The following is a 27978-nucleotide window of genomic DNA, read 5'->3' on the forward strand; positions in this document are numbered from 1 at the left end:
CGCAGTTGATCCAAAATTTGTGAGGGAAACAAAAATGGCGGAGGAACAGGTGATTGCCTTTTGAACTGAATTATGCATGTTTTAATGTCCCGTCATAAATGACAACAATCTTTAAAACCAGATACACATTTTTTGTATAGATAAAAGTGCATGCACATACATCCAGGCTCATACATCATGAAGAAGTGGTATCATTTCAGCTCCAATATTTTGCCAATTCTGTTGTTTTGCTTTTTGGAAGTTGCAAATCTAATGAGTCAATAAAGCTTCAGCATTTCTTTATGTAAAGCCGTACACCTGACACATGATGTGTTTAAATAACATACCTGGCTAACAAAACTTGTCGTTTTAATGTCTGATTTGAATAATGTCAGTAATCAATTCTTAAAAAAAAAAAATGAGAACGTAAACCTGGGCTGGGAGGATAATTGTGCCCTTCGTGGGCCTTAAACTCATGACTGCTAGAACACTAGCACAGTACTTTAACCTGGTTCTTACCCACGTTGAACACTCCTCCCCCTTTAACTTGTTTTTGAGCCGATCCAGGCACTCCTGCCTGTAGTCTAAAATAATAGACGTGTTATACGGGATTCTTCCAATCCCTAACGTCTAAACAGGAATGTGCAAAAAACGGGAGTGTTTTAAAAATATTGAAATTGTTTTAAGTGAAGTATTTTATGGTTGAAATTGATCATAAAGAGTTATATTCATATTTTACCATGTAAGTGAAATGTTATTTTGCACTAAACAAGCATTTAATGCATTAAAACAAGTTGTTTATCTTTCCAATAAAACAAAAGTTGACTGACACAGAAAACAATTATGCGAAGGGGAACAACTCGATACAATCGTAATAACTTGGCCTCCTCCGACAAAGCTTCGAGATAGATCTCGTTGCACAATCGTAACAACTCGGCCATGGCCGAAATGTTCCGAGCGATTTAAAACTGTGCCCTGAAGCCTTGCAGGTGCCCTTCATGTATATATCATTATGTTTTGACAGAATGAAATGAGGAAAAGCCGTCAAACTCATAATTATAAGTTGGATATTTATTTTTTGTGTACGGAACTAATGTAAAATAACATTATCTGGTAATATTTCTTGTTTTTATGATATTTTATAGACGCTATATGCTTTAACCCGGAATCCTGATCGGAACAACTACCCACTTTTGATACTAAACAATTTGTACGTGAAGGATTTGCCATATCAAAAATCTAAAAAAATCTGTCAACGTACAATTATTTGGACTATCCTGCCTGTTACTTCTGACACTAAGTTAAACAAGGAAAAAAGTGCTCCCGGTGCGGGGCATGAACACAGGACAGCTGGAAGACTAGTATGGTGCTCTAACCAAATGATGAGCTCGGGCCGATAAAAACTATTGGTTTGGGTAACCCGACCCTTACTACGAAGTAGATGCCAACCATTTTATGGTTTATTAATTTTTTTTATATTAGTGCATGCTTAATACGTAGGTTACAAACTTAAAAGCTGTATGAGAAAAAGAAGATGACTTTCACACTATTCACCAATGATGACAATACATACCCTTCCAGTTTTTCAACAGGATGTAACTCTAACCAAACCAATTTTTTGGGGGGCCTTATCTGAAAGCCAGTTATTACACGCACACATACTACAGTAACTCCTATAAGATGTGTAATTTCTATTGTTGTTTTTTAAAGAAAGAGCAACGGAATTGTTAAAGACAATTACTTTTACCAAACATTATCATCTATGGCCATCAGCTTAGGTCAAAACATATTAAGGAATTTATTTATAATCAATAACGGTTTCATTGTATCCCTTAACGTCTAAAAAGGTCCTTGAAAAAACAGGGGAAGTCTTGAACTCCTCCACACTTGTGCAGTATGTAACATTTGGCTCCTAGCATAAAGGATGAGGGAACATGGGTAAGATTACAATCAGATGCATAGTCAAATATGGGCCGCCTGCATCCATTTTATTGAAAAACCCTTGAATTACAGGGTAAATTCTATGTTAGATTTCAATAAGAGAATTGCTGGTCTGAAATTGGTGATAGGACTTAAATTTCAGTGAAACTGTTAATAAGAAATGGATAACGCATTTATAAAACAATGCTGAACAGTAATTGAATTCATTAAAATATCAGTTATTGATATATATACATTTGGCAAGAATGACACACTTGTATTAAAATAAACTGATATTGCTGTAATATTCAGACTACCTTTCATCACTAGTGGCAATAATAACAGTTCACATATCATGAGTATTAAGATTGATATGTGTAGTATCTTGATATAAAACAAAGATTGTGTGTATCTTAAGATTTTATACCAAATTTTAATACCTTACTGTTAAAGGGATACACATTGAGGTATATATACAGTGGTAAAAATTGTCACTAGTTCAATAGCGGAAATATGGTTGCTTCTGTGTATTAGTTGTAACCAATTTATGCTGGAGGTCCATGGGGTTGAAATAGCTGAAATTTGGCTGATTCACAGTTCCCTGGTGGGGCCCAATTGAAGCTCCTGGGTGTTTAGCATTTAAACAAAAGCCTAAGCTTGCATTTAAATATATCTATACTATTTGTCAACAGTAAAAAAAATATAGGTCATTTAAATTCCAGTCACAGCTCAATTTTTTACATTTGATTGAATAACATTTATTAGCAGTACACTTTTTGATTCAGAGTAAAAAATAATAATGCAAATGTTTCTAGACAAAAAATATATTCCATACAGGAGATCAAGACTTGAAGATGAACAGGCTAGCTGTAGCACTAAATACTTTGTTTTGGCAAATCAGTGTCGCTAATGTAATTTAAGAAGTCAATCCTATGGAAAATGAAAATTGATGTTGCCAGAATTGAAAAGTTATCACATATATGATTTGAAGCAATTGGAACCAAAGACAATTGTCAGCAGGAACTCTGAAAAACTAGTAGCTTTTTATGCTAGAAAATAATCCAAATTACAAGCTTGATTGAGTACAGGAATTACAATATAACTTACTTTCACTTTATGTACGTATTTTTCAGAAATCCTTTGACCTAGGACTTGTTCAGAAAACTAGTGCACATCATTCTCTATAGACCTATGAAATAATTAATATTCTGTTGTTCTACCTTGTACCTCAGGAGTTGCTTCAGCTTGAAAATCTGTGTAAGCAGCTGTATGAGACAGCAGACACAAGTCTCCGGTCAGATGCTGAGAAAGCCCTGGTTGCCTTTGCCAATACTCCAGACTGCCTCAACAAATGTCAGCTCCTTCTTGAGCGTGGAAATGTGAGTTTTGTTTCTTGTTTTAAATTGTTTATTAGTTTTTGAAAGAACAATTTTGAAAACAAAATTGTAAAAGAATCTTTTGAAAACAACACTATTGTACAATGTATAAAGATGCATGATAATAAATTATATTAAAACCAGCAACAATAACTAATAGCTATTTAATTAAAAAAATATGTATTTCTTGATTAATGGTTCAGCAAATCATAATTGTACATTGAAAATAATTGTTATCTTTGAAAATGATTCATGTATTATTGACATTGATAATACTGTTTGCAAATGAACTTAGCATTACCTTGTGAATAAGTGAAACAAATCATTTGTTCCTTCCGGGTATATCATTTTGAATTGAAGAGAAAATCAATTTGTACTAGCTTTAACGACTGTTCGGACAGTCTTTTAATTCTTTAAAGAGTTTGTAAGCAGTTCTTGCGAGTGTTATTTAAAGCTTCAATATAATTGGCCAATTTAATTGAAACAAATGCAAACCTTATGTGTGGATACTTTGTTATGTTATCTAATGTTATCTTTATGATATGTTCAAAACTTTGCCAAATCCCTGACAGTAGTAGTTGCTTTGATATGTTTATTGACTGACCATGTTGCACTAGATTCAAAATTCACTTGGTGTTTTTTTGGCAGAGGAAAAGCTGCAATCATTCAACGTTTTAAAACCTTGAAATGCAAAGTTAAATGCAAACAGTATTATTTAAAGCTACAAGGCAATTGTTGTTAAATGTTGTAAGGTATTTTTCAGTCCCCATATGCGCAGTTGTTGGCAGCCACAACTCTTACAAAGTTGGTCAGCAGAATCACCATTACACTGCCCCTTGAACAGAGAATTGATATCAGTACGCTGGTTAAATAAATAACTCTTAAACTGATCTGTTTAAACGTAGGATGTCAAATTACCATATTTATATAGTGGGGTGAAACTATGAATGACTTTTGTTTAGATTTTGCCTTGATATGATCATCATTGTTAAAGAATTGGGCAAGTTTTTCATTTTCTAAAATCTAACCAGCATCAAGTTGACAACATGTAGCACCTGTTAGTGATATAATGTTTCAAACTAATAAGGTGAATAAGTCTGTTATTTTGATGATTGCGCCAGTGAATCAGTTTTAAACTTTTTAAGTTTTCACTTTCATATTAAACATTGTTTTCATGGCAGTCGTTCATGTAGTTGGACAAACATGGGCATTTCATCGTTTCAGGAAACTACATACTAAACTACCTGGGAACCAGGCCAAAGTTGGTGCATTATGTTTTGCAAGCATTAGTGCAGGTATGTGACTTCACAAGGTCAGAACATTTTTTACTTTTTAGTCAAATTAAATGGAGGAGCTTTAAAACTTTATTCATTTTGTATTATTAATGTTATATTGATTGTTAATCTGTTTATAGAATATTTTTATGCCTCTTAATAATTTAATTCTTAAGAAGTGATACAATTTCATAGTTATTCATATAGTTCTTGTTGGTATACGTTTTGATAGTATTTCCTGAACTTCCAGTTATTCTCCCGCATAACCAAGCTTGGCTGGTATGATGTGTTGAAGGATGAGTATGTGTTCCGCAACGTGGTCACAGATGTGGGCAAGTTCATACAGAGTGGCTCCACACAGCACATCATGATCGGGGTACAGCTGCTCTCACAGCTGGTATGTGAGATGAACAGAGTCAGCGAGGTAAGCAGATGCGTCTTTCCCTCCAAATATTACTTTAATTACTTAATATTGACAGAGACAGAATGTTAACTGCATACAACTGCTATCGCAGCTAGTGTGTAAGATAAACAGCGAGGTATTGTGGTTGTGATCAATCTTTCTAAGCGCATTTGCCATGTAAATACAATAAATGGAAAGTCATTGTTATCACTCACCAAGTTTATTTTATGCATTTAAGACATTTTTGAAAAAAAGTCTAAGACTCTTTTGTTTAAGATTTTTGTTTACTTGTTGAATTTTGAAAGAATTCACTCTCCAGTTTTATTTCTTGCAGGCAGAGATAAGCCGTTCTCTGACAAAACACCGTAAGATAGCTTCATCTTTCCGGGACACACAGTTGTTTGAGATTTTCCAGCTAGCTTGCTCACTTCTCCGAACAGCAGCTGGCAATATCAAAACCCTTGACTTCACAGATGAGAATCAGGTACATAGCTTTCATGGTTATCTTTTTATGCCCCCGAAGGTGGGCATATTAAAATCGCACCGTCCGTCCGGCTCTGTAACTTTCCCTTGTATGGACAGATTTTAAAATAACTTGCCACATGTGTTCCACATACCAAGACGACGTGTGGCGTGCAAGACTCGTGTCCCTACCTCAAAGGTCAAGGTCACACTTAGTGTTTATTCACAATAGAGTGCTGCATATAAGGACATAGAGTATAGGTTGTCGTGTCCTGGCTGTAACTTTCTCTTGTATGGACAGATTTTAAAATAAAGCGATCACGTGACTTACGTGACTTACCATGGTCACGTGATTAAAGCACTCTATATAACCACCTGTAAAACCCATATCGTCAGTTTTATTTCGGCGTAAAAATACACAACGATAATTTCTTATGGACGCGTAAGTTGTTTAAAGTATAACGACGTATCGACTTTGAAATTTGAATGGAATATGGGATGTTTTCCGTGTTTTAATTTTGTGTTTTTACTCATTTTGTCACTTTCTTTGAACTTACCTTCATGCTCGTTTGTCGGTAAAATGTGTGAAAAATTTATCAATTAAAAGCTATCATTCATAAGACCAAACAAATCCATATGAAAACAATGAATTTGTATACAAGAACTCTCCTCGACTCGTTAAGCACAACAATAGGCCAATAGATCAATTATCGGGTGATTGATGATGACCTCGACGACACACGTACCTATTAACGAATTAGTGTCAACATGTCCTGTGTTTTACGACCAGTGTCCCGGTCAGGCAAAATAGGTGACTTACATTGGTAAAATTAAGATAATCGATTCCGAGATTGATTTTTTTTTCGTTTTTTTTATGACTCTCCGAGAAAAACATGCACCCTCCGTGACTCCGTGACAGAGATACGATTTCCGGGACAATCCCGGACGTCCGGGACGTTATCACATGTATGGCTATATTCAGTCACAAATATATTAATCTTATATATATGCATAAATCTTTGGTTGTGCAATAAACTTAATCATTTTAAAAATTCTCGGATTATGATGACATATCAAAATAATTAATGGAAGGCATCACATGAAATGCTGTGCCGTCAGACACATTGTTACAATTTTTGTATTGACTGCTCCAGTTTTTTGTATTCCTTGCTTGCACATTCACTTATTTAACCGAACACAATATCCCATATTGCATCCATTTCAGCATGGCCTGTTGTTACATTCCCTCCGTCTGGCTCACAACTGCTTGACGTTTGACTTCATTGGCACATCAACGGATGAATCATCAGATGATCTCTGTACTGTGCAAATACCTACGAGCTGGCGAACAGGTCAGTGGTTTCTGCCACAAGGAAAGTGGCCTGGAAAAACAGTGCATTTCATGTCATAGGGAGAGCTTTGCTCACGAAACTGTTAATATTTGGTGTTCACGAGATAAAATATCTCATTGAAACGAACAATGGTCTTTTATTTTATGCCTGGTCCCCAATTCAATTTAAATCAAGCTTTGTTCATGCAGATGTTTCAGTGTTTGTTTTGGGAAGCAAAACGTGCCAATATTTCTGGTGATATATAGAATGTTGATTCGTTACTTGAAAGCAGTGAGAATTCAATTATATCGATATGCCAAATTGTCAAAGTAACATTGACACCAGGTTTTGATATTTTGAAATTCCAAGCCTGCAACTTTGAAGTTTTTTTTAAAAAGTTTAGCAACATTTTGTACTTCCAAGGCATCAATTTTGGAAGTTCTAGCCCATTACTAGAAAGAAATATACTTCCAAACAAAAGCCCTGTGCCAGTGTATCTCTAAGTCTCTGACATTTGTCACAATGACCTCTGAAGGGCCAAACCTCTTCTATTAAAGGCCAATTATAACATATGGAATACAAGGATTTCAATGTACAAGAAAAGTAATCTTGCGGTATACATGTATTTCAGCATTCCTGGATTTTTCCACCCTTGAGCTTTTCTTCAACCTTTACTCCGGCTTGCCGTCCTCTTTGTCACCAATGGTAAGAATCAGAAAACTTACACTTAACAAAAAAACAAAGCTGTATTTGTCCACAGGGCATTTTTTGGCTACCAGTATGTTATAGGCTGAGAACATAGTAAGATGCACAAAAGGAACATATTAATTATGCATTATTGTGCTGACCTCATTTGACTTTATGATCAAAACAAATAAAACTGTATGATTTGTGTTCAGATAAAAAAATATAAGCCTTTGTAAATGGGGTTTTCAATTCATGCATACATGACTTCCAATTCCCGAGTTTAAAAAAGTGTCAAAATACCCTTGAAACATTGTGCAAGTTTTTGTTAATTAGCGGTCATGTGATGAGCTTAAAATGTCCTAGCATGCAGTGCGATAATTTTTACTACAAAGGGAAGTAACCTCTGTGATGAGTATGTGTTTAACTACATCACTTATTCCTTTTTTTAATGGCATGCTGTGCAATTACCTTGCAAATTTTTCTCTTCTCAAGAGTCCCAAGGCCTCTTCCCCATATTAAGATTTAAAAAAAATAGCTGAAAAATAAATATAATGACATGCACCTAACTGGGATATAAACATTGACTGTACACTTGAATTTGCAGGCTTTATCCTGTCTAGTTCAAATAGCATCAGTTAGAAGATCATTATTCAACAACGCAGAGCGTGCCAAGTTCCTTAACCACATAGTGACAGGTGTCAAAGACATCCTGGAGAACCCGCAAGTTCAGGGCCTGTCAGACCCCAGCAACTACCATGAGTTCTGTCGCTTGCTGGCGCGATTGAAGTCCAACTACCAGCTTGGGGAGCTAGTAAAAGTGGATGAATATCCTCAAGTTATAAAACTCATCGCAGAATTTACAGTGACTAGTCTACAGGTATGTCTGTTTCAGGGCTTTTTCAAAGCTGTTACTCAGCTATAAATAGTATTAAGTAATAATGATTAATTGATCACAATATTTGTCACTTTTTACCTTTACTTTGTTTGCTGTGATTTCTGACAATTTCCCAATATCTAATATCTACATACGTAAAACTCCCAATTTGTCATGTATGAGTCATCTTCCCAAAATAGGAAATAAACAAGCATGGGATAACTAGCACTTTAGACATATTCTTATTAATGTATTGAAGGAACAGAATAATAAAACGAACTTGAAATAAATGATATTGTGTCCAAACTTGCCTATGCATATACATGTATATTATTATAATTAACGTAATTCTCCATGTATGAAATCGGTTGGTTGAAAAAGATATGCTGTTGTAACAAAAATCAAAAACTAAGTCTGTTCTTGGTTTGGGCTTGCAGACTTGTGCTGATGTTGAACTCTGGCATATACTTTTCATGTTTTAGATGTGGCAGTTTGCGCCCAACAGTGTTCATTACCTGCTCAGCCTTTGGCAGCGGATGGTGGCGTCAGTGCCATACGTTAAGGCGTCAGAACCACACATGTTGGAGACTTACACACCAGAGGTCACCAACGCATACATCACATCCAGACTGGAGTCTGTACATGTAGTAGTCAGGTATTGTGCATATGTATTGACTTCTTCTGAATATTAGAAGAAATGGCTATTCATGAAATTGCTAATTTTTGGCCCGGCCCCAGTGAGTCCAGTAAACTGTGGGCTATTTTATCAAAAATCCAATGTACTTTTTATGCCACCGAAGGTGGGCATATTAAAATCGCACCTTCCGTCCGTCCGGCTCTATAACTTTCCCTTGTATGGACAGATTTTAAAATAACTTGCCACATGTGTTCCACATACCAAGACGACGTGTGGCGTGCAAGACTCGTGTCCCTACCTAAAAGGTCAAGGTCACACTTAGTGTTTATTCACAATGGAGTGCTGCATATAAGGACATAGAGTATAGGTTGTCGTGTCCTGGCTGTAACTTTCTCTTGTATGGACAGATTTTAAAATAACTTGCCACATGTGTTCCACATACCAAGATACGTGTCGCGTGCAAGACCCGTGTCCCTACCTCAAAGGTCAAGGTCACACTTAGTGTTTATTTACAATGCAGTGCTGCATATAAGGACATAGAGTATAGGTTGTCGTGTCCGGGCTGTAACTTTCTCTTTGATTGACAGATTTTAAAATAACTTGCCACATGTGTTCCACATACCAAGACGACGTGTCGCTTGCAAGACCCATGTCCCTACCTCAAAGGTCAAGGTCACACTTAGTGTTTATTCACAATGGAGTGCTGCATATAAGGACATAGAGTATAGGTTGTCGTGTCAGGGCTGTAACTTTCTCTTGTATGGACAGATTTTAAAATAACTTGCCACATGTGTTCCACATACCAAGACGACGTGTTGCGTGCAAGACCCGTGTCCCTACCTCAAAGGTCATGGTCACACTTAGTGTTTATTTACAATGGAGTGCTGCATATAAGGACATAGAGTATAGGTTGTCGTGTCCGGGCTGTAACTTTCCCTTGTATGGACAGATTTTAAAACAACTTGCCACATGTGTTCCACATACCAAGACGACGTGTCGCGTGCAAGACCCGTGTCAAGGTCACACATAGTGCTTATTCACAATGGAGTGCTGCATATAAGGACATAGAGTATAGGTTGTTGTGTCCGGGCTGTAACTTTCCCTTGTATGGACAGATTTTAAAATAACTTGCCATATGTGTTCAACATACCAAGACGACGTGTCGCGTGCAAGACCCGTGTCCCTACCTCAAAGGTCAAGGTCACACTTAGTGTTTATTCACAATGGAGTGCTGCATATAAGGACATAGAGTTTAGGTAGTCGTGTCAGGGCTGTTACTTTCCCTTGTATGGACAGATTTTAAAATCACTTGCTACATGTGTTCCACATAATTATGAAGACGACATGTCGTGTGCAAGACCCATGTCCCTACCTCTAAGGTGAAAGATACACTAAGTGTTTATTCACAAGGGAATTCTGAATATAAGGACATAACAGTGTAGGTTGTCAAGTATGGGTGGTATTTTTTATGTTCAGAGGCAATTTAAAATAACTTGCCATATGTATTTGACACGTAAAGGCAAGATCAACTTTTCATGTACTGACCTTGTTCGTAGGTCAATGTCACATTCGGGGGCATTCGTCACATACTGTGACAGCTCTTGTTTATACCTACATGTATGTAAGACATTTCACTGGTACAAAAACCAAACACATCGAAAGGAGTCTTCAATCTCAATGAAACGGCTCCCCTTGCATTTAATTATACATCCAATGAAATCACTCTGATTAAAATTCGGGATGCATATGAGCAAGAATTCACTGTCCAGCACATTCCTGTTACATCCCAAACAAACCGAATTTACTCCTATCATTTGTTTTATTAAATGTTATTTATATTAATGGTTAAAAAGATCATTTATGTGGGAGACAGTCTCGAGTTTTTCACTTATTTCCTTGAATTTGATTAAATATTTAAAATGAAGAACAAGTTCGATTTTTGTGGACAATTGCCAGGCACTTTTTCATGTAGGCCTTTTTCACCCAGCAACAAAAAACGCATGTATTCAAAAAACATCAAACAGGAGCAAGAAACTAATCTGAGATGGTCCATTCTACAATACAAAGGTGTCTAGAAATAATTATTTGGTCGTTTTTAATAAAAAATTAATAAATTTCAAGCAGAAATTAATGACGTAACATTTCATGTCAATTTTGGTTACCGTAAATGACTGGTTATAAGACGATAGGGGGTATTAGACGCAGGGAAAAAAATATGTGCTAAATCGGGGAAAAAAACTTTTAATTTATGTTTTGGGTTAAAAGACGCATAGAAAAAATGTCAAATTGTCTGGCATTTTCGGCCACCATGTTTGTTGACAGTGACAAAAATTATTTTTTTTCGTGAAAATGGCGATGGTTATCTTTAAAACCATACAATGATAACACAAAGCAAAATTGGTTTCATTTTTATTCGTTTCATGTGATATAAAACATAACAGATTATTTAAAATAAACACATTCAATCAGCACATATTGCACAAAGAAACACACAAATTGTCATTCACTAATCCTTAAATCGCTTTCCTCAAATTCCTCGTCATCGTCGTCACTCTCGAAGAAACGCTCCATTTCATCTTCCGTCATGTCTTTGGTCGTCTTGTCCGTGTAGTAACCGCCATTAATTCGTGCTTCTGTTTTCGCCACTTGCGTACGTTGACCTCATTCATCGTGTACTGGCGACCCGCTGCACGATTGCCGTGCTCTTCAGCATAGCTGATAACAGATAGCTTTTCTCGTGCTGTGTACGATTTACGCACTTTCCCCATGATGGCACTAAAAAGTACCTAGTGTGACAATTTGTTGTTGGATGGCACTAAAAAGTACCTTTTATGACAATTTTTTAAGATTCTTTCTGACAGTATATCGTAAACAAAATACGTCAAGAATGATAAGTTAAGTTTTGCAAAGACCTTACATTGTACGAGTTTGTTCTCAAAATGTCAACACCTACAGAAAAGAATAAAGAACGTGACAAAGTGCGAATAAACAAGACCATTATCGCAACAGTTTGTAGTATTGGTATGTTAACAGGTTACAGGCAGTCGAGTTTTTCACACCTTATCGTACAACTGACAAAAAATATTTTGACAGTGCCCAACTTTGCTTTCTTATATGCAAGTTTAATTATTGTTCAATTCAATTTATTATTCAAAATTAAATTGAATAACTTTAATCGAAAAACATTTAATCCAAAAATATTTTTGTTAAAATTATAAACGTGTTACGATATACCGTATACCGATCTTTAACTTGCCGTTTTAACCCGTATATAATCGATCAATATGACGCGAGTAACTTCCCTTTCTACATAAATGTAAACAAACTCTCAGCTTAAAAATCGACCTCAGAAAAAAACTTTGAAAAATTGTTACGGGTTATTATACGCAGGCATTTTTTTGCATCGAAATCTGAGGAAAAAAAGGGCGTCTAATACCCAGTCATTTACGGTACGTCTTTCCAGGACGAAGTTACCAAGCAGTTGTGCCTAAAAGGTTAATTTTATTGAAATAATATCAAAACATAGGTCTTGTAATAAACAGGAAACATATTTGTTGTGTTTTTTTTAACAAAGGTGTATCCTTATTTTTATTCCGAAATTGGCAGGCGCGTTTGCCGTCAAAATGAAGCGTAACTGAACTTTCACTGTAAAGGCTTAGATTTAGTAGGTGCGCGCAAATGGGGGATTCCCAGTGTTGTTATTCTATTTACATATATGACATCAGCGTCATAAATCGAGGCGCTTCGAGACTTCGGCTATTTTTGGAAACAAATGGAGGACTGTCAAAACAAACATGTGTGAGTATTTTTCATCGTGTTACGTCTCGAACGCATCAATTGAGTGTTAAAAAGGTTGATTTATGAGACGAACTATTACACCATTCCAATACAATTGGTGTTCTAGCGGAAAAGAGTGGGGATACTGGACTTACCGAAATACGATTATTTACTGAAAGACTAGCTAAAGAACTTCAGCGAACCTGTTATATATTACCCTTTTGGACGTGTTAGCTGAAGAGAACGCCGTATCCAAACCATACCAGAATTCGTGACATTTTTATGTCACGCTGTTTTTTCACTTGTATGCATTGTAAAGACAAACTAACTATATCCTCAGGTAAATGAAGTAAAATGTAGTTTAAAAACACATTTTCAAAACCAAAAAAACGCTTTATAGATAGTTAAATTTATCATTTTAATAAATCCGATTATAAGCATTCCTTAACTAGGTCATAGTTGTGTTCAAATTTAATCACGTGATAACAAGATTTTCAGAAAATACCCATGTGACCTACATTTGACCTCACACATGTAGTGTTTATTTTGCTGTTATTTTTTTCTATTTCAAATAATAAGTAAATAACTAATAACAAATTTGGAATAAATTTATTGTATTTACTTATCAAAAGGTATTTTCAACCTTACTGCAATTGGTTTCAATTAAATGAACAATGTGAATCCGATGCTATAAATAGAATCCATCGACGTCATCATGGTCATGTGATTACATTGCATCATCACACTCAATTGATTCTGGTTGACTTTACTATGGGGGTTACGACATAACTTTAATGTGTTGTAAACATCAAAAAAATAAATATCAACATTAAAGTTATGGAAGCCAGAACTACCGAAAGACGGATAAAATTACCAAATACGCATGAATGTTACCGAAAGACGCCTTAATGCATTTATTTTTACATAATCTTGTATGTATAATGATTATAGTACGCATTGTAGCCAAAAAATAATAATTTTTTTTTTAGAAATAATGACTATTGACAAAAGAATTTCCTTTTTTTTATTCAAATAGAGTTACCTCCCGTTGTCAACCGAAATACGATTTATGGATATGCTTAAACTGGAGTAAAAATGATAGAAAGTTACCGAAAGACGCCTGCTATTGTATTTATTTTTTAATAGTCATATATATTTGATGATTTTACACATTGTAGCCAAAAATTATAAAATAATATCTAGAAATAATGAGTTTATTGACAAAAGAATTTCCTTTATTTAGCCAATAAGAGTATTCTCCCGTTCTCAACCGAAATACGATTTATGGGTATGTTTAAGGTGAAGTAAAAACATGACAAATATATACAGTTAACTTAATACTAAATTTTATTATTCATCATTTCTTTACATACATGACATATACATTTGAATAACATCGAATATGGAAGGCTGCATAAAACATAAGTCATAGACGTAATGAAATTACATGAAATATTGAAATTTTAGTTCAGTTTTGTTCCTCTCTTTACAGGGATGGTTTAGAAGATCCATTAGAGGACCATGGTCTTATATCACAACAGCTAGAACAGGTGAATATGCAGATAAATGCTGTTTCTTCTTGTATACTCAGATTCTTTGTTCTTGTACAATGATCGCAATTTTACACATAAAAAAATACTAGAATTCACTCTATGATTAAAAATTCAGAAACAATATTTTTCTTACAGATTACCTGTTTAGTTTAGATAAATGTTTGATGTTTAATATGTGAATTAATTGATAAGACTTAATTCAAACTGATAAGAATTCATTCAACAAATGAACGGAAAATGCCATTTTATTTCTTCAATTTGGATAGAACATCAATGTTCATATTTGCAAATGCCTAAAATCAGAAGTATTCTGTATCTTAATTTCAGTTGTCAACAATAGGCAGATGTGAATATGACAAGACTTGTGCATTACTGGTTCGGTTGTTTGATGAATCAGCACAGCGTTATCAGGAATTGGTGAATGCAGGCGGAGGAAATAGTCCAGAGTTAACCATACAGCAAGGTTAGATCACTTATATATCTGACTGTTTAGATTAAAGGTAGATTATACATACCATTGTTAGATCTTGCCTTAATTTGTCTACTTTTCGGGTGGAACAGTTCAGGTATTGTTATAGCATTGGTGTCGTCATCATGCACAGGAAAAAAACATTAACAACAAAAAAAAAGACTAATGTTGGCATTCGCTCAGCAGCACCTGTGTTTTAGGTTAATGTTGTCTCAAAACTGTATTCCAAGGAAAACAAGAAATGATCTTGCAAATTCAAAAAAATATACAGTAACGTCCCTTTAATCATGAAGAAAGGGAAGTTTCATGTTTGGCTGTTAGTTTAAGCTACTGAAGTAAAACAAGAGATTTTGTGTCATTTTATATTGATGTGTTTTATGTTGTGTTCTTGATCTTGGGGTACATTCGTATTTGTAAGGGTGTTTGCCTCTCACCAGGGAGGTTTGTGGGTTGGGCTCCAGCAAAAAATTATCTTGGCTTCTCAAAATAGACTACTGTAATAGTTTCTACCCAGAAAACAGGCCCCAGAGTAACTCAAATCCAGCTTTCTTAACTATCAAGCTAAAATACATTAGTATGAAGTCAGAACTAAACTGATTGAACTGCATTCACTTCACAGCTTGTACATTAGAGATTATGTTCTGAGAGTGACTGTGAATCAGTTTCTCTAAACTTCGTAAGTCCCTTATAATAGGATTAAGCTAAGCTCACTATTTTTGTTTTCCAATAATTTTCATAATATTACCTCTTAAAGAGTTTTTATTGGGGCATGGACAATATGTTCAGAGTTTCTTATTTGCTGTGTTGATACCTTCATCTTACTATTTTGCAGGTCGCCTGACATGGCTTGTGTACATTATTGGATCTGTGATAGGTGGTCGGGTGGCTTTTGCTAGCACCGATGAACATGACGCTATGGATGGTGAACTGGTCTGCAGGCAAGACTGTTTGACCCATTCTTTTGTAAACTATACTTTCTCTAAAATGTATTAACTTAAGGCAGGTGTCCTAAGTTGAGGAGTAATCCTGAAATCAGGATTAAGTGATTTTAACTTCAGACTATTGTACAGTTGTGAAGATTGGGGGTGTGTGCTTGGGCATTTGTTTAAAAGCAGTTTGAATTACCTTTAAACAAATTTAAATGACTTTAGAAACAATTTCAAAAGGGGTCTATGAATTATGCTACTTTACCCATTTTATTTAGTCCCCAACTAATATTTCAGGATTGACAATTATCATTTTCAGTCTGCATGATTATATGGAAAATTATCACTTTCTTGGAAAGAGGGTGTTTATTCTAGGCAATTTCATGATTTCTACCATGTATCATAGCTGCTTTTGACAGAGATCTTTTTTTTCGTTTATTTCTGCTAGCTCATTAAATGTTGGATGTTGAACTCTGCAGGGTTTTGCAGCTAATGAACCTGACAGATTCGAGGTTATCACAGAATGGTTGTGAAAAGCTAGACCTAGCCATCCTCAGCTTCTTTGAACAGTTCAGAAAGATATATGTGGGGGATCAAGTACAGAAATCATCAAAGGTATGCATGTTCTGTTCGATGTGGCCCAAATTTCTTAAATAATCTTAAGTCCCTTATAACATGGTCAAGCGAAGCATAATACATGTTCAGGCTAGGCATACTGTTTTTGTTTTGGTATTATATTCCTATTTTGAAGAATTCTGACTGACTTTTAAAGGAAATCTTCATCTTCAGTATCTCAATTAACTAGTTTTTACTTTGTTATACAAGTTTAATTAAGTTGACTAAATAGAATGAGATGCTTATGATTATTAATGGTAAAGATATGTTGTGAAATTGGGGCCAGTTCTTTAACTATGGTTTTAAGTATGTTAACTAAGACAAAGGATCAAATTTGTTTTACTCAATAATCTATTTCTTAACAACACAATAGCTCTAATAGACTATCACTTTAAAATCATTTGTTGTCAAAGTATTAGTTTTTTGCACATATAATGCTAAAACTGAATGTAAGCAATGCGTATGAACACTTGAACTATTTTATTTTTGTATTGTAGCTTTTTATGCATGTGTACATTGTATTTTTAGGTGTACAGAAGATTGTCAGAAGTCCTTGGTCTAAGTGATGAATCTATGGTCCTTAGTGTGTTCATTGGTAAAATGTAAGTTCTCATAATAAATATGACCTTCAAATAATTGTTACAAAGGATCTCTTAATCTCCTACACAGTGAATGCCCCTGACAAGCAGAATAGATCTCTGCCACCATGAGTGAGTATAGCTGGATTTTAGCTCTATAAACGTTTGTAAAAAAAAAATCTCTCTTTTCTGGATATTTTTTTATCAATTTCCAATTATTCAAGGTGAATTGAAGGTTAAAATGGATTTTTTTTTAAATCAAAGATATTTGCAATCTTTACCAAAATGGTATCTTAAGTATCTATTGTCATGTGATTTGCATGGTGGCAGTGATTGCTGTACTGTTAGGAAAGTAGCACACATCGAGTTTAAGGATCTCTTTTAATAAGATGTCTGTTTTGATGTGGCCATCAGGTGGGACATAACAACATGTATGTAAGAAAAATCTTAAATGAAAAACTGGTACTAATATGTTTAAAATTTCATCACAAGCAATGAAAAATGGAATTATTTCCCAATTCTTTATATAAATGTTATCATGTAATAGTTTTTAGTTCTGTGAAATATAAACTAGAAATTTTAATATTCTTCATTGTTTTGCAGTATAACAAACCTGAAGTTTTGGGGTCGAAGCGAACAGATAATCTCCAAGACGCTGCAGCTGCTCAGCGACTTGTCTGTGGGGTACAGCAGTGTAAGGAAACTGGTGAAGCTAGAGGCCGTTCAGTTCATGCTCAACAATCATACTGTAAGGGGCTTGTAATGTTTACATATCATATGTACTATGAGTTAAAAGCTCACATGTAAACTGTAACCCCTGGTAATGCTTATGGCTGTACAGATCATACTATTTGAGATTTTTGTAAAAAAAACATCGATACTAAATACACATATATGCATATGGTGCTTTCAATTGCCTTTGTTTACTCCTGTAAGAAAGTGTCAATTTTAATGTCCACACAAAAATGGGGGGGGGGGGGGCATATAGATTTGCCCTTAATGGTCTGTGCGTGTTTCCCTCCGTCCCTCTGTGATTCCGAATTGTAATGCAAACTTATGTCGCTCAGAACTCTAAAACTATGTTATTACCTATAGTCACGAAACATTAGGGGAATGTTAATGGGGTGATAGAGTTGTGCACCTAGTGTTTTGTTTCCCTATGCACTTAACAAAATCAGAGTTAAGGCCCTTGGAATTATTTAATCAATTTCTTTAAAAAGAAAGACCATCTCTAATACAGTAAAGAGCATGTATAAAAAGCCCATGGAAATTTGCTATCATAACATGTTTTGGCAGAATTTTGTATTTTACCAGTCCTATAGCTGACAGTTGATATCTGGCATTGTTCAACATGGAATTAGTATAGATAAGCGACAACTTTGATCTGTTAAACCTATGTTTTCAGAGTGATCATTTCCCGTTCCTTGGGATAAACGCAGGAAACAGTCCCATGGCTGACATGCGATGTCGGACATTATTCTACACAGCACTAGGTCGGCTTCTTATGGTCGACCTCGGGGAAGATGAGGAGAGATTTGAGCAGTTTATGATGCCTCTAGAAGGTATGTAATAAAAAAAGAACTTTGTTCATATATTGATTGTAAAATGATGCTATTTTTGTGATTTGGGCACCAATGGTGATCGCCGAAATGGTGATATACCTAGTGTCAGAGAGACTAGGTTTTTGCACTTGGTCTTTCGTATATATTTAAAATTTATGTCCTACTCATAGCATACATGTAAATATGTTTTAAATTCAAATTTACTCTGTATATCAAAGTAAGGGAAGAGTTATGCTGCCCTTAAAAATAGAAACATCATTCACTGTTGCTTTTTGTCTGTTTCAGTGTTTGACAAAGTGAACAACATGTTAGCCAATGCAGACACTCCTATCAAAGTAGAAGAAGCAAAGGTTGGTTTAGAGTGTTTGAGATATTCTAAAGATACATTGATGTTAATAAGAACAATTTATTCTTTAAGTAATGATTTTATCAGTATATATTTGGATATTTTCTGAAATTTAATAAGTAAAATTTCAGGAAGATGTAAGGAGATCTCTTGACATTTTTCCTAAATGTAAAAAGTAAAGTCCCAGTTTCCGGTTTGAAGATTTGTTGTTGTTTTTTGTTTGTTAAAAGAATTCTAAAAACAATTCAACCCCAAGAAATTTTTTACATGGAAGTGTTGATGTTTTCCTAAAGAAAAATAAATCATCACAGTTGCAGGCCTTCCAGCGTTCCTACTTTTTTAACAGCTTCCTACTTTTTTCTAAAAAAACTCCTACTATTCCTACTTTTTTGAAAATAAAGTCCGCAAAAATATTAAAGTTTGATCATTGTGCTAGTTTTATTTGCAGAAAATGATCAAAAGATGTCAAACTGGCTGGTTTCTGTTGTTGAAAGGTGTGGCAACATGTTCCATTTTGACGTGCATCATCTTTCATAATAAAGGCTGAGGGATGATGACTACACAGTTCAGCAACAGAAACTGACCAAGCATCATTCACTAAAATATTCAATGTGGCATATAAAATGGTATGATTTTGCATTAAAAACATCTCCTCTAGGTAAGTTAATAGCTATTAATAAATACATATTTAGCCAAAAATATTCCTTCTTTTCCTACTTTTTTGTAAAATATATTCCTACTATTTCCTTCTTTTTTGTCTGAAAACCTCCTACTTTTTTCCTACTTTTTTGTAAGTGGCTGCTGGAAGGCCTGCGGTTGTTCAATTTCTGCCTTTTTATTAAAGCATTCATTCTAGACAAAATTGTAATTCCCAATTACAGTAAAAGTAAAACATTTTTCTAATACAGACATACCCTGAGCCCTTGACCCAAATAGATGGAATATCATACATCCCTTACAAACATCTTTTGCCTTAGTAAATCAAATATCTATACATTTTGTCCTGTAGCGATCTCTAGTTGGTCTGGCGCGGGATTTGAGGGGTGTAGCCTTTGCCTTTAACACAAAGACGAGCTACATGATGCTGTTTGATTGGCTGTACCCCAACTACACCCCCGTCCTACACCGTGCAATCGAAATCTGGTACAGTGAACCCAGTGTCACAACCCCAGTGCTTAAACTGATGGCCGAACTTGCTCAAAACAGGTACATGTAATATAAAATCTTTTGCAATTGTAAATTGAAGGGTTTTATTAGTGATAAAATTATCTTAAACCCCATCTGATACATGTACGCAGCTTGATAATCTTATGCAAGGAATAAAAGTGTGAAATGAAAGTGAGCTTTTATGTTGAAGTGTCATTTTTTTTTTAAATATTGTCCAACAGTCCAACTATTGAAAGTGTTAAAACAAGGTAATATATGGTTAAAGTAAAATCTGCTCATAAGAATCATCACCAGTACATGTTTCATCAATGCACATTTTATTTGATCACTTCCAAAATAATATATCTGAATAGTTATACCCTCTATTTCGAAAATAAAACGTTTGTTAGGTCAGTTTAGGCAAAGTGTGTATGTGTTTGCAAGTGAAACTTTTAATTTGAATTCTCTCACTGAATAAATATTGAACTGGTATACCAGAGTCCCTATTGATTCTCTGGATTTGCTCCTGAACTGAATGAGGTTGTCCTGACCAATTCTAATTGTTTGAATACTCCTGTTGAAGTTGCTCTATCTCAATTTCAGATCTCAAAGATTACAGTTTGATGTTTCATCTCCTAATGGTATATTATTATTCAGGGAAGTTAGTAAGCTCATGGTTAGCTATGGTAAGTGCACTTTTGAGTTCCAAGTATTGCTTGTACCCATAATTTATATAAGAAAATAGTGTTAATTGTCCGGATATGTCTTTATGCAATAGCATTAAGCATTACAATTGATTAAGTGTTGTACATGTATTTCGCTGAAATACATTTTACTCTTAGTAAAAAAAAAATGCTTTTGCTAGGTCCTTGTTATTATTGAGATGTCAGATGTTAAAAAACATGGACATGACAATCATTAGCTTGTCAGATTTGCGAAGAGGTATCATCAAAGCCTAAATTATTAATGTCATTGTCAGCATGCAAAAACATAAACCTTGGCCATATTTTAAAAACTGTCGGAGATATTCGCATGTAACTTGGTACATATCTTACCAGTAACAATATGCACATGTATATGAATGCCTATTACCTGGGCAGTAATAATACAGACGATAGATAGATTCTGCTTGTTTTTCTGCTTTGTGTTATGCACACAAATATGTGTCACATTTATTGGAAGAACTTCAGTATGTGTATCGTAAATAAATATTAAATCTACTTCTTAATTTTGTTTCAGGTTCTAGAATATTAACGATAGGCGATATCCCTAAAGATCAGACTTATCCAATGAAATATCCTTTACCAATTCCTTGCTGTAAAATAAAGTTAATTTGAAAAAAGGTATTAATAAAACATTCACATTTTGATTATGAACATGTCAAAATGATTTATCTGTATCACATGTGTGGGCAGATTTCTGGGCAACTAATTGTATTCCTTAACTAGAATTCACATTGAAAGGTATATCAATAAGTTTCTCCATGCTGCGAATGGCGTTATGTGGTAACTATGTGAACTTTGGTGTATTCCGTCTCTATGGTGATGATGCCCTTGACAACGCTCTCTCCATGTTCGTTAAGCTTCTTCTGTCCATCTCCCAGAGTGACCTTTTGGTAAGTTCATATTCTTCATTTGGTAAATTAATACATCACTTCTGACAATCTGACAAGATGCAAAGACTCAAGATTGTTTTAGAAATCAGGCATTGTTTTCAGTAGATTGCAGATCTGCTCATTCTTGAGTACAGTTTTCTCTTTCATGATTGAAAGCTTTCAGGTTTTTCATGAGTCCAAGTTGTTTGCGCAAGTCATATGTATCTTTGACAACTATGAATTTTTTTTTTTTTTTTTTTTTTTAAATAATCCAAATTTGTTGCAAAAAAAACATAACTGTTAGACTATTGTATCCTAGAACACTTATAAATGGCCACTTGTACTTCAGGATTACCCTAAGCTAAGCCAGAACTACTACGGCCTCCTGGAGTGCCTGGCGCAGGATCACATGACATTCATCTCCAACCTGGAGCCCCAAGTGTTCCTCTACATACTTTCGACAATCTCAGAGGGGCTCACTGCACTAGGTGAGTGGACTTGAATGATTGGTGTACATTTTTGATTTTTGTGTGCAAAAACCTTAAACTTACTAGTGACAAAAGTCATCACCAACAAAATATTGGTTATGTCCATTAGTCAAGAGAGAAATTTGGATTCTCCATGGTATCAGCGTTTGGTGCTCATGTTGGCCATTGCTGTTAAGAATGAAATATTAAGCAGATAAGAATGCTGATCTAATTGTCATACACTTTTATCGATACATGGCAGTATTGATCAGGAATGGTGAAAAAAAAACAGAGATAAAATACATGTTAGTTTGTACTTAAGTTTTAAAAACTTTATTTGCAGTCAGTGGATAACAATTTTCAATATGGTCCATTGGAATATATATTATATTGGTATTAACTGTTTAGAGAAAGGTTTTCATGTGCGGTAATCCAAATAAATGAAGGCCTTTGGAAAAAACAAATCACCATTTCTGAACTGACCCTTCCATCTATGCTATCATCATGGTCTGTTTCAGACACCATGGTATGCACCGGGTGTTGCGCAACCCTGGACAATATCATCACTTACCTGTTCAGAAGACTGACAAGCAAGAAGAAGAAAAACCATCCTAGTGCACCACAGGACAGCGAAGCATTTCTCAGAATCCTGGAGCTTCATCCAGAAATACTGCAACAGGTAGGAGGTTAACTGGCTTGCACACTTCTGGCCAAAATATAAGTTTGTCTAACTAGATTAAACAACAAGATCTGATAGATTATAAACAGTTTAGAAAATATGTTTGTCTTTTGTGTTACATTCAAATACATGTCAGATACTTGACTGAATTCTAGGGTTTCATCGAAAGATTTATGGAAAGGTTTTTTGTAGCCAAATTCTAACATCACATAGAGCAGTATATGCCATCTCCTGCCTTCTAAAAATTAAATGTTTATGATAATCAGACATTCAAATTTAACATATTTGGCAGTTGATACCTTATATTACTTTAATAAAACACTTCCTAAACATTTTCTGTTAAATTCATATTGTTAAAATTCTTCATAGCCCAATGAAAGGTGCCCTTTTCTCCCTTAGGACCCTGTTACCCTTCTGTAGCACCCTGAACCTTTTTAAAACCTGGTTATAAGTCTATATTCTATTACTTAACATTGATGTGAACATCTGACACTTGTGTTTAACATGCAGATGCTACAGACAGTGTTGAACATCATCATGTTCGAGGATTGCCGGAACCAGTGGTCCATGTCCAGGCCCCTTCTTGGCCTTATCCTGCTAAACGAGGAGGTAAGAGTTATGTTACATCACAACGATTATCAAGTACCATGAGCTCTCCGGGCTTATGAGCCGTTTTGCCTTCTTTGATGATAACATGTATTACGGTAACCTTGGACAAAAACTCTAAATAGGTATCGAACTCCTGATACTCAGATCTATAGGCCGATGAGCTGAACACTCTGCTATAACCACCGATAAGCAATTAATACCATTGTTTGCTTGTTGGTTTTGAAATTGTATGGAGGTTGACACATTATTTCAAAACCAACTTGACACAGTTCCGTTAATATACAATGTAATAAGCTACCTGGTAGTTGAGTTGCAATACACACCAATGTGGAAGTTCCGTCAGTATGACTGAATGATGATTTATTATGTTCTCATTTGGAGAAGTAGATTTGTCTGTCCGATAGTCTGTCTGCACAATATCTTGAGAATGGTTTGACATAGGACCATGAAACTTCAGTGGTATGTTGCCCTTGACAAATGATGATTAAACTGTAAAACAACTTCACTAAGTTGAACTTGACCAGTAAATGACCCTTCTCATTTTTATTGTCATTACTTCAAAGTACAAGATCACAGCAAATGTTGTTAAACAAATTGTCTGCACATTAACTCTAAAATTCTGCTAAACTTAGGATCTTACAACTTTACAGATAGGTTTAAGCTTTTGGGATCAATTGGTCAAAGTCAAAGATAACAGTTATTTTTAATGTATGTCTTCTAAAATAAAAGCTGGGTGCAGACTAGCAAATGTTTATGCCAAAGCAGCACTCAGTTGGCATCTTTCTTTACAAAGATTTGTTGATCAGTAATTATGAAAACATCATACTCAGTTCTCTGAAATTCTCTTGTTTATTGAAACCTAAGTATTGTATACTTCATCAACAGCTTAAATATAACTATAATATCTTGTCTGTTGTTTCAGTACTTCAACAAGTTGCGTGCAAGTATAATATCGAGTCAGCCCCAGGACAAGCAGCAGACAATGGCTCAGTGCTTTGAGAGCCTCATGGAAGGGATTGAGCGCTCCCTTCTCACCAAAAACAGGGACAGGTATAGATCTGTACTACTGTACCATGTTGTCGTTATAATTTTTTTGTGGTATGAATTGTTCATTGTTGTATAACAATAGTTAAATAAAAGCCTAATCCTCAGAATTGCAAGTTATCCTAAACCGGTGACAAGAATATTCCGCCTTGAAACAATGAATTTCTATGCTTTTCGCAAAATTTATTTTTTTGTGTTTCGTGGAGATGAAAAAAGAACTTTATTTGTCAACAATTATGCATTCATTATTATATAGTGCAAACAGTAGTATTTTCATCCCCCGCCAAAGCGAATGTTTTGGGAGGTGGATATTGTTTTGGCATTGTCCATCTGTCCGTCTGACACACCTTCCTTTAACATTTCTTGGTAGGATAATGTTCAGGCTTAATCAGATTGATCCACTTGACGAGTTCTTGACTCCTTGTTAAAGGTTACATGGGGTCAAAAACTAGGTTACTAGATCAAATCTAAGGATACTCTTTGGAACACACTTCAGACGTCATATTTGGTCCAATATTCATGAAAAATCACCAGAATGTTTCACTCTATGAACTCTCAGACACATTTATGTTATCAAAAAATAGGTCACTAGGTCAAATCAATCTTTTTGGTATGGAATCATATCATAGGGAAGCATTTCTTGGTAGGATTTGTTAGATTATGTTCAAACTTGATCAGAATGATAAAGTCTTGATGGCATGTTAAGTGGGTCACAAAGGGTCCAAAACACACTAGAGGCATTATATTTGGTCCACAATTCTAATTTCATCTAACTTAATCAGAATATTTTCACCTTGATGAACTCTTGAACAATTCAAAACTTGATCACATGTAACCAAAGATTTTGTCACAAGGACAAATCTTAGATATTTTTGTCTGGAACCATATTTTGGTCATGATTGGTGAGATTATGTTCATACTTTATGGATCAGTTCGAAACTGAGTCATAAAGTAAGTCACTAGGTCAAAGGTTTGGAAATCATGTCTGGAACTAAGTATTGCTATGGACGAGTCAGACTTTGTTTAAAATTGTGGCCGGAATGTTCCCCTTGGTGTAATCTTTGTAGTCCTTAAAGTGGGTCACATTGGGTCAAAAACTAGGCCATTCGGTGAAATTTTAGATATATCTTGGAAACAAACTGGCAATAAATCCACTCCAACTCTGGTCCATGAAACTTAATCAGAATCTTTGCCTTGATTTTTTTTTTTTTTTTTCAAACAGCTGCAAGCAAGCTTATACTCATTTCCAGTGTTCTTAAGAACCTGTCACTCTGCAGCTGTATTGCATGTTTTGGTTGGAATAATTCACCAACACTTGACTTCCATGCCATCTTCCTAATTTCTGCTATTCTCATTTCAGATTCACCCAGAATCTTTCGCTGTTCAGGCGAGATGTCAACGACTCATTAAAGGCCACCGGCTCAGGCAGTCCTTCCACATCGACAAACTCATTGGACATGATGAACTTGTAGCCCCACCCACTGACTAGAAGCGCGCATTAAGCAGGCCTGTTGTTGAACTTGTGTAGCTTGAGCTGCGAATCACCAGTAGCTAGAGTGCCCTATCAGCAGCTGACAATTCAGCAAGGCTGTTGTTAAAGATGTAGCCCAACCCGAAGACAATTTACAAGGCTGTTAAAGAAATTAAAGCTTTGCCCATTATTATGGCTGGCCAATCAGCAGGACTTTTGCCGAATGTTAACCCACCTTTTGTAAACCGACCAATCAGAATGGTTAGTTAAGGAAATTGCTGCCAATGATAGAAGAGCTCCAATCAAGCTGGCTGCTTGTGGAGTGCTTGTTAAAAATTGGATAATATGTTTGGGCATCAAGAGGATAGCTTGTGGACACAATCAAACACCTGATGTCCAGTGTTGTGATGTTAGAACCCTGGCAATACCAATGACAAAGTGCTTTCATTGTCTATGTGAAATCGTTCATTCTTATCTGTTCATTCCCACATGTTGTTCTCGAAACCATGTTTAAGATTGAATCTTAAATATTATGTTCATTTTATCACCCTTGTTACATGTATGTCTCAGCAATTTATCATGTCACTATATCATGTATTTATAATGACTTGGTGTGACAATTCATTTTTACAAAGTATTGTTTATCTAGGAAACATACTCAGTCTTCTCAATAAAAGTTGCTTGAATTTGAAAAATAGCTACAGAAATAAAATCCAATTTGTCGTGCTTATTATCCAGAGAGAGGGACAAATTTCATAAATCTTAACTGGTTGAAATTCATCTATTAGGAGGGAAATGTTGGCCAGAGGCCACTTCTTATTGAGAACACTTGATATTAAATGACATTTTGTTGCAATGATATATGGGCTGGTGCTTAAAATTCATAATTGGTGCGGTGATTTTCTACACAATAGGTAGAGAGGGATTTAAGGGCTATGATTTCTGATGAACAAAGCTCACATAATGAGATTTTAATCATAACAAAATTCGGTCATTTTTAGGTCATCTGTTTTTCGAGGCATGGTCATAGCTGGAGTCATTGTTGTGCTAAAACCTCAACCTTGGCGATAACTCAAAAACCACTCGTAGGTATACAAATGAGACTTGGTACACATGTTGTCCATGCCCAGTCAGTGGCATAAATGTATATACAAAAATGTGTGTTGGAGTTCTCAGTGGCGCTCTTTTCTTCGTTTTTGGATCATTTTAATGAATGAAATGAAACTAAATTTTGTTGGTAGTTTTGTTTTCGGATAAGGTTATTTTGATAAATTAAAAGGATTTATTTTATTTACAAGTTTTTGCATGATAATGTTTTTGGCATTTTGAGCATGTACCGGTACTTTTTATTGACAAGCAAAATTAACTTTAGTAAAGATTTATGGCTTATAATTGTTTTTCTCCTGTTATTCAGATAAAGCTGGTTGTTATAAACCAGTTTGTTTGTTAAACGTTAGAAATGAGTTTTATCATCAAAGTGCTACATTGTATATGTGCTTCTGACATCATGTGGAAATAAGATTTCCATCTGTACGGTACTAACTGTATTACACTGTGATATTTATTCCTTGAATCCCCTAATTTGCAGCTACAGGTACTTCACATTTTGAGGGCTCAATGCTTGACCGATATTGCGCCTATTTTTATATGGAGTTACCGGGACATATGTTAAGCGCTGAGCCTCAGATGTAGATACAGGGTTGGTATTTGTGACTCATCATGAAACCATATGCATGAACTGTTTTTTTCACAGTTATTACAATTTAACATTACAATTTGAACAGTGCATAGTACATCAGGTTGTAAACAATATATGGAGTCATTTTTCAATGGTACAAGTTTGTTTTAAACAAGGTTTATTTCTTAAAAAGTTCAATTGACAATGTATATTTTAATACAAAAATTTAGGTATTTGATCGGAAGCTGAAAGCTTATAATGATCATCTGTTTTTTGCATCAAACATTTATGAATTTGACACAATGTGTCTGCTCGAAAAAAGCTTCAAGTGTCTAACAAAAGAGCATATGATGTGTGAGAGCTAATAAAATGTTTGAATACTAAAGTTGAGAGGATGCCAGTTAATTTGAGTTCTAATTATACATATGGCTTTTGGTGTATTATATAAATTTGTCTACTTAGAAATGGGTAGAATATTTGTAATGTTATGTATAAAATATTGAAAATAAAGTTAAAAAATT

General features: G+C 35.0%; 1 protein-coding gene across 1 annotated transcript; it reads left to right on the forward strand.

Annotated features, from left to right (window-relative positions):
- LOC128211255 (exportin-7-like) lies at window positions 1-27978 on the forward strand. The gene is made up of 27 exons (XM_052915831.1): window positions 1-49; window positions 3132-3278; window positions 4039-4132; window positions 4500-4570; window positions 4800-4973; window positions 5287-5436; window positions 6640-6766; window positions 7377-7450; window positions 8037-8309; window positions 8789-8961; window positions 14213-14270; window positions 14601-14736; window positions 15575-15680; window positions 16148-16283; window positions 16812-16885; window positions 17465-17609; window positions 18267-18423; window positions 18709-18773; window positions 19779-19975; window positions 20519-20601; window positions 21155-21209; window positions 21371-21530; window positions 21859-21997; window positions 22495-22655; window positions 23166-23264; window positions 24187-24314; window positions 25669-27978. The coding sequence occupies exons 1-27, from the start codon at window positions 35-37 to the stop codon at window positions 25778-25780; spliced, it is 3309 nt and encodes a 1102-aa protein (XP_052771791.1). The 5' UTR covers window positions 1-34; the 3' UTR covers window positions 25781-27978.

This window comes from Mya arenaria, chromosome 12 (genome assembly GCF_026914265.1).
Source record: "Mya arenaria isolate MELC-2E11 chromosome 12, ASM2691426v1".
Classification (NCBI taxonomy): Eukaryota; Metazoa; Mollusca; class Bivalvia; order Myida; family Myidae; genus Mya; species Mya arenaria.

What these genes read in the sequence shown, in the direction of transcription:
- LOC128211255 (XM_052915831.1), top strand. An exon ending in ACCTACGAGCTGGCGAACAG is followed by an intron (nt 6,767 to 7,376) that starts GTCAGTGGTTTC and finishes CATGTATTTCAG; the next exon opens with CATTCCTGGATTTTTCCACC. An exon ending in GATGGTGAACTGGTCTGCAG is followed by an intron (nt 15,681 to 16,147) that starts GCAAGACTGTTT and finishes TGAACTCTGCAG; the next exon opens with GGTTTTGCAGCTAATGAACC.